At 34.6% G+C, this 10,770-nt stretch overlaps 1 protein-coding gene across 1 annotated transcript; it reads right to left on the bottom strand.

Moving 5' to 3' along the window:
• Positions 1–294: 294 nt before the first annotated feature.
• LOC144997807 (putative serine/threonine-protein kinase PBL25) lies at positions 295–2,374 on the bottom strand. Its single transcript, XM_078957669.1, has 2 exons — positions 1,309–2,374; positions 295–927 (listed from the first exon to the last, which is right to left on the bottom strand). Exons 1-2 carry the CDS (start codon positions 2,209–2,211, stop codon positions 334–336), a joined length of 1,497 nt encoding a protein of 498 aa, XP_078813795.1. The 5' UTR covers positions 2,212–2,374; the 3' UTR covers positions 295–333.
• Positions 2,375–10,770: the final 8,396 nt, after the last annotated feature.

Genomic DNA, 10,770 nt, shown 5'->3' with positions numbered 1-10,770 from the left:
AAGAAGAAATTTTTATGGTCAAATTATGAAAACATAAAATGATACTATTCATTATGAGGTCGCTTTTTATTATATACCATGATATCATAGTTATACAATCTTAATTCTACTCAACATATATGCCAACATACACTAAATATGAAAAATGGCTTATATCATGTACTACAAAAAAGATAATATAGTAATTTTATCTAAAATCCACAGAATTGTGAATCGTTTATTTTTTAGAAACGAATCAAAATTAAAATCAAAACACAACCAAATCAAAAGGGCAGATGAATGACGATAAAAATATTGAAATCACATTTTATCATATGTTAACGAACAAAAATTTCAGAAGCAAATAGGGCATTTGATCAGCCCATTCTCGTTACAGTTCATGCAGCTCTTTGGCAACCCTCTGCCACCAGAATTCACCTTCTTGCTACCGCTACAATTAGGACACGCCAGAAACAAATTCCCAGCACATCCTTTGCATGGCCCTTCAGATTTTTTTATCGGTATTCCAGCGAGGAGGGGCATGAATTTCCCTTGCTCATGCAAATGTAAAACCTCATCGGCTCCTCCGATGTAACTGCCATTGATAAACAGCCTTGGCAGTGCCACTTTCTTGCCCATAATCCGCCATAGTTCATCTCTGAAATCCACGTGCATCGATACATCTCTTTCTTGGTATAAAACCTTAAAACCATTGAGAATAAGTCGAAGACTTGAGCAATCTTGGAATGTCTTTGGGATGGTTTTGACCGTGGTTGTGTACAGAATTATCAAATTGCTTCCCCCGGGTGGACAGATTTTCTCATAATCCAGAAGGGGATTAACGACATTTTTTAATGACGCTTCTGGTTCTTGATTTAATTGGTCTACGTTGTTCTGTAAAAATATGATTTTCCTCTTTGCTTCTTGAGCTTTAACCTCGAATGCCTCCTGCACAAAAGCAATTCAGGTTTAAACAATTAAACAACCATGCAAAATTAATTATCTTTTATATTGCAAGTAAACATATTCACGCAAAAATTTCATTTTAGAAACTTTAATGGATCTCCGCAAAGGGATAGTCAAGGAGGATGATAATTTGAAAATAATTTTGTTTTTTTAAATAACTATATCATTCACGAAATGTAGTAGGTCATAATTAGGCTGTATTATTTAGATTTCTGATATAATACATATAACCGTAAAAGAATATAATCTTTTGTTTAATTTGGAGACATCTTTCTCTTTCTAGTTGTCTTCAAATGATACTGAAAAGAACATATTAAGATGATAAATTAAAAGTGAACAGAAAGAAATAAAATATTAACATACTTGATATTCGAGTGCAGTTTTAAGCTTGCTCACGACCAAAGGCATTAACGGACGATGAGTCCGATCTCTTTCCAAACATTGATATGCAAGTGATACGAACATATCAAAAGAATGTTGATCGAATTGTTGCCTTAGCCTAACATCGATAATTGTACGTAGTGTTTGTTGTTTTTGACACTTCTTTACCAACATGGGTAGAATTCGGCGCTCATCCTTATATCTTAGATCAACACAATGCCTTGAGCATAAAACTTCAAATAGTACAACCCCGAAAGAGTAGACGTCCGATTCCTTTGTTAATAACCCTGTCTCTACATACATGGGGTCACAATAGCCAATAGTACCTTTGGCATCCGAGAAAATAAACGTGTGTTGTTGGTTAGCAGGGCCATATTTGGATAGACCAAAATCTGCAATTTTAGCATTCCAGTTTTCGTCTAACAAGATGTTGGCACTCTTAATATCACGGTGGAGGACTCTTTGTTGGGTATCTTTGTGATCATGAAGGTACTCCAAGCCACAAGCAACCCCAAGACATATCTTGAGACGTTGAATCCACTTGAGGTTGGGGTCACGTAGACAAAAATCAAGGCTTTTATTCGATGCATACTCACACACGATGATCCTTTCTTCATTGTCATAACAAATGCCTAGGAGTGAGATAATATTTTCATGTTTATAACTGGAAAGAAACATGACCTCTCTCCAAAACGTAGCATCTGCCTGATCTATCGAACGATCCAAGCGCTTGACAGCACCCACGGTCTGACCCTTAGAGTGGATGAATACTCCTTTATATACCTTGCCAAAACCACCTTGTGCAACAAAGTTGCGATCATTAAAGTTTTTGGTGGCATGTTTAATGATTTCAATTGGAATTCTGAGGTGCTCAAACTCTTTCATGAAAAAAGAATTTGTGTTTGTGGTTAACTATAAATGTGAAAGAGAAGTGAAAATTAATTCCCTAGCAATTCTAATCGGATGGATTGTGAAAAGCTATAGATCAAGAAACAAGACTTAAGACCACGGAAGAATTGAAGTTGAAGTGTTTGGAATTAAGAGCAGATTGGCTTCTATTTTTGCTAAGCAAAGCTAGTAATGTATTTTAGAATATATAGAACGTTCTATATGTAAACGTTACATAATAGTCAACTAATAGGATATGGTTTATCTCCATACTACTCGGTTGCAGCTTTGCCAGCGTGCCAAATGTGTATTATAAATCCAGCATGTGCTCTAACAACCTTAGGTTAATTATTATATGGTGATTTATTTATGAAAATGTGTGTCTATCCGAATTCACAAGGGGTTTGTTGGTAAGTCCAAGGACCAACACCGATGAATCCGCCGTTGGTATAGATCTACATCTTTGCACTCTCTCTCTCTCTAACAACCAAATATTATGAAATTAGCATGTCACTCTGAGAATCATTGGTTAAGTAATAGCATTGGTTAAGTAATAGCATGTACTTGCAAAAGTAGTAAGAATAGTAAGAATTTTTGTTAATTAATATATATCTCTGCAATTATTTTTAAATTAACTATAACTGACTCGCATTAAATTGCCTAAGTCAAACAAATAGTTTTTTATTTTTTTTTTGGGATCACAAGAGGACTTTTTTAATAAAGTATGGCGAGAGGCTATGACAATGTATTATTTGGGTCGGAACCGAACCGATCCAAATCTGAATAACCTGAAAACCGAATAAGGGTAACTGCATGAACCGGAAATTGAACCGATTAACCAATACAGGTTGGGTTTGGTTCGGGTATTAATCGATTCGCTTCGGGTATTGCAGGAATAACTTGTACAAGATGATTAAGGATCTAATATAACAGAAAAAAAAAATCGAATAAACAGTATAATGATTCTATAATCCGGATAACATAATAATAATGTACTTTTATACATCAACATAAAACAATCAAAGACTAACATAACATAATAACTCATTGAAAGAATAATATTTACATAGTAGATTAACATAATGTGAATTAATTTATTACTCGAGTTTCTTGAATTGGAGCCCAATTTTCCATGACTAAACAAAGTAGAAATTTGTGAGTCCTTCGACACAATAGGAAATGTCGATTTTTGAAAGTTTGAAACAGAGGAAGGATTGACAAAAATGATTTCAAGTTTGGAAATAGATGAGAAGATTGGTCGATTTTGAAACGACGAAAATGAGTGTAGGGTTTTTTTTCTGTTATGAACTTTGATTTTTGTCGATCAGAGAAAGGGGAAGAGGAATGCTTATTCGGGTTGGATATTTAGAACTGAATAAGCTCTTATTTGGATAACCCGAACTGAATAACCCGAGAACCGAATAAGCATAATATAGATGCCCAAAACCTGAATCGAATTGCCTATTCGGGCCTAATTCAGTTCGGTTTGGTTTGGGCTTCGGTTCGGTTCGGGTTTTCGGGCCAAATTCTCATCCCTAACCGAATCGAACCGAATTAGGCCCAAATAAGCAATTTGATTCGGGTTTCGGGTATCTATATTATGCTTATTCGGTTCGGGTTATCAAAATAAGAGCTTATTTGGTTCTAAATGCTCGTTAAGGGAATGATACTAGTAGAGCTTACTTGGCATAATCGGGTTATGCGGTTCGGGTTACCCAAATGTCAACTAAATTATAGGAACAAACCTTAATAGCTGAAGCTGATCAAAGAATCTCAAAGAAACAAATAATAATAGAAACAGATGGGTCATGCCAGAGAAAATTCGGTTCAACGTGATCAGTTTAACCACTAGAAATATAACTGGTTCACCATGCATTAAAACTATGTTTTGTATTAGCGATTATTTCATATTAGATTGATAACAGATGATGTTTGAAGTTACATAACTGTAGTCACGTAACACAATGAAACACCTAATGTTCTATACTTACTAGGTCTATTATTGAGCTAACTACAAATATTGATTACTAAATATAGTTAATCGTTAGGACCTTAATTGGTTTATAAATAGGAAATTAAGTAGAATCATTGTCAAATACTCGTTCCATTTTTTTTTTTTTTGAACAGCCTAGAATATTTTAATTCAATAGCCGTTCCAATTAATAGGCTTAATTAAAATTATTACTAATATAGACCGATAATTATCATAAATCCTAATTCATTTATAAACGTTAATAGGATAACTAATTGCTACACAATAGTAAAAGGAAACCTACTTAAATATTATCATCTAATGGTCAATTATCTACCATTTAGCTTGCCTCCCTTTTTCTATGTTTACTTGTTGGTCAAACCAACCATTGAGCGTCTCACATGTTATCTATTAATATTAGCTAATTGTTACTAATGGAAATGAAAGTTCTGAAAAATCTATTGGGGACTTGCGACCCCATTCTTAGAAGGGTGGATCCAACCATGTTCATATTGATCATCTAAACCAACTACCATTAAAGAGCTCGGTGTGGCTACATTAACATCGTTGGGAGGCTGACCTAGCCCTCCACAACTGCATGGAGCCATTTCAAACATATCCCCTCTGAAAACACAATGTTGCTGCTCATTTCCTGCTCAACACCTCTCAACAAAAAAAGAACGGTCTGCCAACCTTTTTTTTATAAATGTCAGTTGTTAGATATATATATATATATATATATATATATATATATATATATATATATATATATATATATATATATAAGTGGTCTAGTAGGAATTTCCTTAGAAAAATGATATGGTGTAGATCATAATGTGGTATATGATATGGCAAAATTTTAATATGGAAATGATGACCCATACTCACCAGCCTTAGAATATGGCATCAACCAAGACTTCTTATTGTTTCCCTTTTGAGTTCCCAATAACATGAGTTGAGTCATCTCACCATGATTTAACTAGATACTCGCATCCAATTATTGGGTTTCAGTTTGTATGTTCATAACTGATGGGTTTTATATGTTATAAATCTTTACATGAGGCGGAAAAATAACCTAACTCTTAAGTTCACATACAATCTATTTGGATCTATGTTTTCTCTATTGATAGCAATAAATTATCAACATCAAGAACCCTAAAGGAACTCTGTAATAATTGAAATAAACATAGAGTTAGGGTTTACATACATTTTGATTATTATAGTAAATAACCAAACAAAATTCCTTCTTGAAAACATTGGAAAGCAAGCACTAGAAATCTAATGTCTCTAGTGGCTCACACCCAAAACCCTAGAAACCCTAAAATGAGGATGAGAGAGAGGGGGGATGAAAGACCCCAACATTCGTATTTATGAAATACCCAAACTTTCATACTATTCCAACGTTATTCTTAAGTTACTTCCTCAAAACATGCTACATGCATATTTATAAAACAATATTTTATATTGATAAAGTGATTACAAAAGATTGGATACAAACCGACTAAGTTTTATTACATTTCATGTCTACCCAGGAATCTACTATTCATATACATACATGAACATTAAAATACAGAGAAATAGTATTAACTATTCTAAATCTTTCAGCAGTATAAAACTATATTGGATACTCATCACTTGCAGTTGTTAAATATTGAGAGGGATAAGCGATAACGCTTAGTGAATTCAATAAATAGATACAATATAATCTTATGCCTTATATATACCAATATGACAGAAGCAAAATGGAACAAGAATAACAATAGCATATGTGTATCATATGGCAGGCTTTCAATATCAACTCAAGATTTGATTCAAAGATTTACGATCAATAAGACATAACGATTACAATACTTGATATGCATCAATAAAGCTTTGGCTCAAATGGCACAGAAGACACATAATTTCTTATTAACATTTTGGTAGATTTCATGCTTATAGCCCTGTCTAACCATTTGCCAATACCATAGAATAGAGTTCATTCTCTTACGGAGTCATGCTCTACATGGTCAGAGGCTACACATCATTCCTATCTAACCTTCTGTCAATGCCATAGAATAGAAGTCATTCTCTTACGAGACATGTTCTACATGGCCAGAGGCTACATACCAGTACCACCGTGAATCTAAGTCATTTCACTGATCACATGGTCAAAGGTATAACTTTGCTATTAAAAATAGCGAATAAAAATAACACGGGAAAATAACTCAGAATAATAACACTGAAAAGCACATAGCACATATAACACATAACATACAATTGTTCCTATATATTGAACTCACCTTAAAACAATCGGGGGTTAAAATAGTAATTTGAGCAGCATATCGGCTCCAAATATGGCTTTATTTGTTGAAAACCGGGAGAATTAGCTAAAAACCGGACTCTAAAAAGGTAGAGCTTCAAAACCGAAAAGATAAATTTTTCGGGCTTCACGGCACTTCGGGGCATGTTTCAGGTGTTAAAATTGACACCGGGGATTCGGGGGATGTCAAAATAGTCAATATATGGAAAAATGGGTGAAAAGTGCCAATTTTCTAAATTTTCTCTAAGCATCTCGCAGCCCTCCCTTTTATAGGGCCGAGGTTCGGATGGTGCGCTGGCAGAAGAAACACGCGGCATCAGGAGGCGAAGGCAGAGGACGCAACAGCGAGGCTTGGACGCGGCAGCTGGCTCGGTTGCGAGGCTCGGACATCAAACGTCGCGCATGCAAAGCGGTCAGGTGCGAGGCTCGGAAGGGTGACACGGAGCGAGACACGTCGAAAGGCCATTGGACCGCGGCTTTGGACCAATCAGCGACGGACACAGGGAAGACATGGGTTAGCTTCGCATGCGAGGTGACGTGGCTGAGTGCTGACCATGCGAAAATTTCCGATATTATACACTTATTTCTCGATTTTTTAGCCAAAATCTTCTAAAATTCATAACTTTCCCATACGAGCTCTGTTTTCGACGTTCTTTATATGCACGCGTAGCTAAAATTATGCTCTACAACTTTCTTTTAGACTTTGTCGGCTAATTTTGACTTTAATTTTTATATTATTATTTTTAACAGACCGGGACAAGTAAATCCGTTAAAAAACTTCTTACATCCGTTTTTGTCAGACTTTTTACCGTTGTACTACTAATGATGAGACCTTAAATTCTCGTTTAAGTTGTGTTGGCTAAAAATCACTTGATCTAAAATTTGAGTTTTTAGATGTCTACTACTAAGCTGAAACTTCGAAAAATCATAACTTCCTCATACGAAGTTAGATTTTGGCGTTCTTTTTATCGAACTTCTCAGTTTAACGAATACTACAACTTTCATTTAGATTACTAAGGCTAAAAAGTAGTTTATAAAAAAAAACTCACTTTTTCCGTCATTCAGCGCTGTGTCGGTATTGTCGTGGATCTTCGATTGGTCATAACTTCTTCGTTATAACTCGGATTTCGATGAGGTTTTCACATAAATGTTTCTAAAGAGATTCTCTACAAAATCAAATAATAAAAATTTACTTATTTCAAATTTTATATTTTCGCTAAATTTTCATTATTTGACTATTAATTGGAATCTCATAAGACTTCCAATATTTTATGTGTCATTCTAAACATAGTTTTACTTCATTTCTAGTAAAAACTATCTGTTAAAACTCAAAACTTAATTTTATTTACTTTTAATAATAACAATACACAATTTCAGAACGTTTATGTTACAAATATATCCTCCTTTTGAGGATTTCGTCCCTGAAATCATAACGATTAAAACAATTAGGGATACTTCACTCTTATTTCATTCTTACTTTTCCCAAGTATAATTTGAGCCTCGATGGTGTTTCCACTTGAGAAGCACCAACTTCACTTCTTTATTACGTAGATTAGTCGTTCTTTCATTTACGATCTCTTCTACTTAACTTATTATCCAGTTTCACCTCGGATAATAGAACCATTTCATCATATATGCTTAACCTTTACACAGATAGCTCACATGAAACACTTCATGAATATCTGTCAAATCTTCATATAATTCCAAGTAGTATGCTTGCTTACTAACCGTTCTTTTTTCCAAAGTAGAATAACCGTTCTTTTTTCCAAAGTAGAATAACGTCTTTTCATGAAATACCTTCAGTATTACTAAATCATCCACCTGAAATTCTATGCGTCGTCTCCTCTTTTCTGCATAGGACATTTGTCAATCCTGGGCCGCTTTCATTCTTTCTTGGAAAATGTGTATCTTGTCAGTGATGTATTGAATCATTTCAGATCCTCCAAAGATCTTCTGTCCTACGTCACGCCAACATATTTGAGTATGACATTTACGCTCATAAAGTACTTTATATACCTTCAATATATTTTCTACTATTTAGATTGCTCTCTTCTTCCGATCATTTTTTTAAGGATGATAAGTTGTGTTGGGAGTAACTCGAGATCCCAATTCACTCTTCATACTTGCCCAAAAGTGAGAAGTGAAGCGAGTATCACGATCGGAAAAAAAATATTTAGTGGCACACCATGTATCACAATGATTTCATCTAAGTAACTTACGCGTATTTCTCCAATGGAGTCATTTCACGTGTGGCGAGAATATATGCACTCTTCATCAGCCGGTCAATAATTATCCAAAGGTTATCATTCACAGTTTTCTTCTCCTCTTTCAAGGTATTAACTGTATAAGCCGGATAAGTAGAATATCTCTTCGATATAAATTTACGAGTTTTTAAGAAAGAAGTTTATTATTTTCACTGTAGACATAAATAGAATCTTCCCTTTCGATAGGGATGCATATCATCTCTTTGTAGCACAAGAGCTCTGCGTGGTTCTTTAACAACCAATCCATGTCGAGAACAATATCAAAGATAGGAATTAGGTTAGCAGGAAGATTATAACTTTCAATTCCTATAACACTAACTATTTAGGCTTTATCAGCAAGTAATGATATATTTCCTATGTTATCTATATGAAATGATTGGATAATTGCGTAAAAAGCAATTTGAAAAGAATATGCGAATTTATAAGGCACAAAAGAATCTGAGGCATTGAAATCAAATAAGATGTGAGTAGATCTAGAGTTTACGAGAAAATTACTAGTCACAACATCCGAGTCCTATCTTACTTCCTCCGTGGTAATCTAAAATGTATGATATTTAACTTTTAGTTTGCCAAACGATTGTCAAATTCTTCAAACTTCCTAGTTGCTAGCGGTGTTCAAACTTGCACCCTCTCTTCATTCTCTATTGAACATTCGATCCTAATCTTTGAGTTAAAACTCAATTCTCATTGCAGACTCCTGTTCCTTCTTGGTTTATAGACTAAACCCAAGATAATGTCTTTACTTTTGCTATAACAGCAAATCGAATGGTTTTATTCTAATGACATTTGTATTTATAACACACAAGACACATAACAAACCAAACTCTTGTATTAGAATCAGATCAAATAAATCAAGTTGATGGAAAAATGAAAAGAGTTTGATCAACACGTAGATGCTTTGGAACAGAAAGAATAGCACCACGTATCTCTAATTCGTGCTTTCGGACCTACATATCTTTTAGCTTTTGGCACCTCCTCCTTTTTAGTTGGGGTACTCTTTGATTGTTGAACGGAAACTTGACTCCCCGCCATTTGACTAGTAAGAGTAGGCCAGAAACATTTCTTGTGGCCAGTAACACCACATAGCAAGTCACATCTCTGGCTAATGATTGCTCAATTCTTTAATGAGGATCGTTATATTTCTATCGACTACCTCGACCATTTACTTCTTCAGTATTCCTACTGAAGTTTTATCACTATATAAGACATGGTTCTCTGAACCAATCAACTCCTTTCACGGATTTATACTAATCGGACTCGATTCTTTTAGAATTTGAACAATAATTATCTTCTTAGTCATTACCGAAATGAAGGTAACGACATACATGAATAAAACAAAATCATTTACTAGCTTCTTGGTAACCTTGTGACTTTTTCCTGATCCAAGTGTAAGTCCTGTGCTTCCAGTAGTATAGGCCTCTATTACTATTCACACCTACTCATACTCGTCCCAAGTATTTTCTCGCAGTTCTCAAGTCACCATTCAAAAGTTTTCACAAAGAAACTTATCACACATGAATGTGTTTAAACAAATACATACAACAGTTTCTCCTATACTCAACTAGGGTTTTCACGTTTCTATTAAACATATATTGGATTACCTCTACTCGCCTTCTAGGATTCTTCTCATGCATATGCTCGCTTTAATATATCCTAATACTTTTCCATAGGTCGATAGAAATTTTACTTCCATTTCTTCATATAAATTCTTTCTCGAGTAGTGTCTACTCTACAAGACACACTATTCTAAAATTTACTCTAGCAGCATGGAGACAAACGGTCTTCTACTACATGCATCATCTTCTAACTCATGCAAACCATCATGCACATTTGTTTATTTCATTATTCTTCCTTGAAATCGTTATTCTTGTATTTGAGTAAGTCTAAGTCTACTTCATAGGAGTCTATCCTAAAATGTCTGCATCATAGCTGCATCTCAGCAAGCTCTACTAGCTTCAACTTGGTTCTCTGTCATTCCTGACTACAACATCTCTTTTCATACGATACTATGGGTGTATTTC

The sequence above is a fragment of the Lactuca saligna genome, chromosome 5 (assembly GCF_052625555.1).
Source record: "Lactuca saligna cultivar CGN05327 chromosome 5, ASM5262555v1, whole genome shotgun sequence".
Classification (NCBI taxonomy): domain Eukaryota; kingdom Viridiplantae; phylum Streptophyta; class Magnoliopsida; order Asterales; family Asteraceae; genus Lactuca; species Lactuca saligna.
The sequence above is the reverse complement of the archived record's forward strand: the minus strand, read 5'-3'. Positions and strand labels throughout refer to the sequence as shown.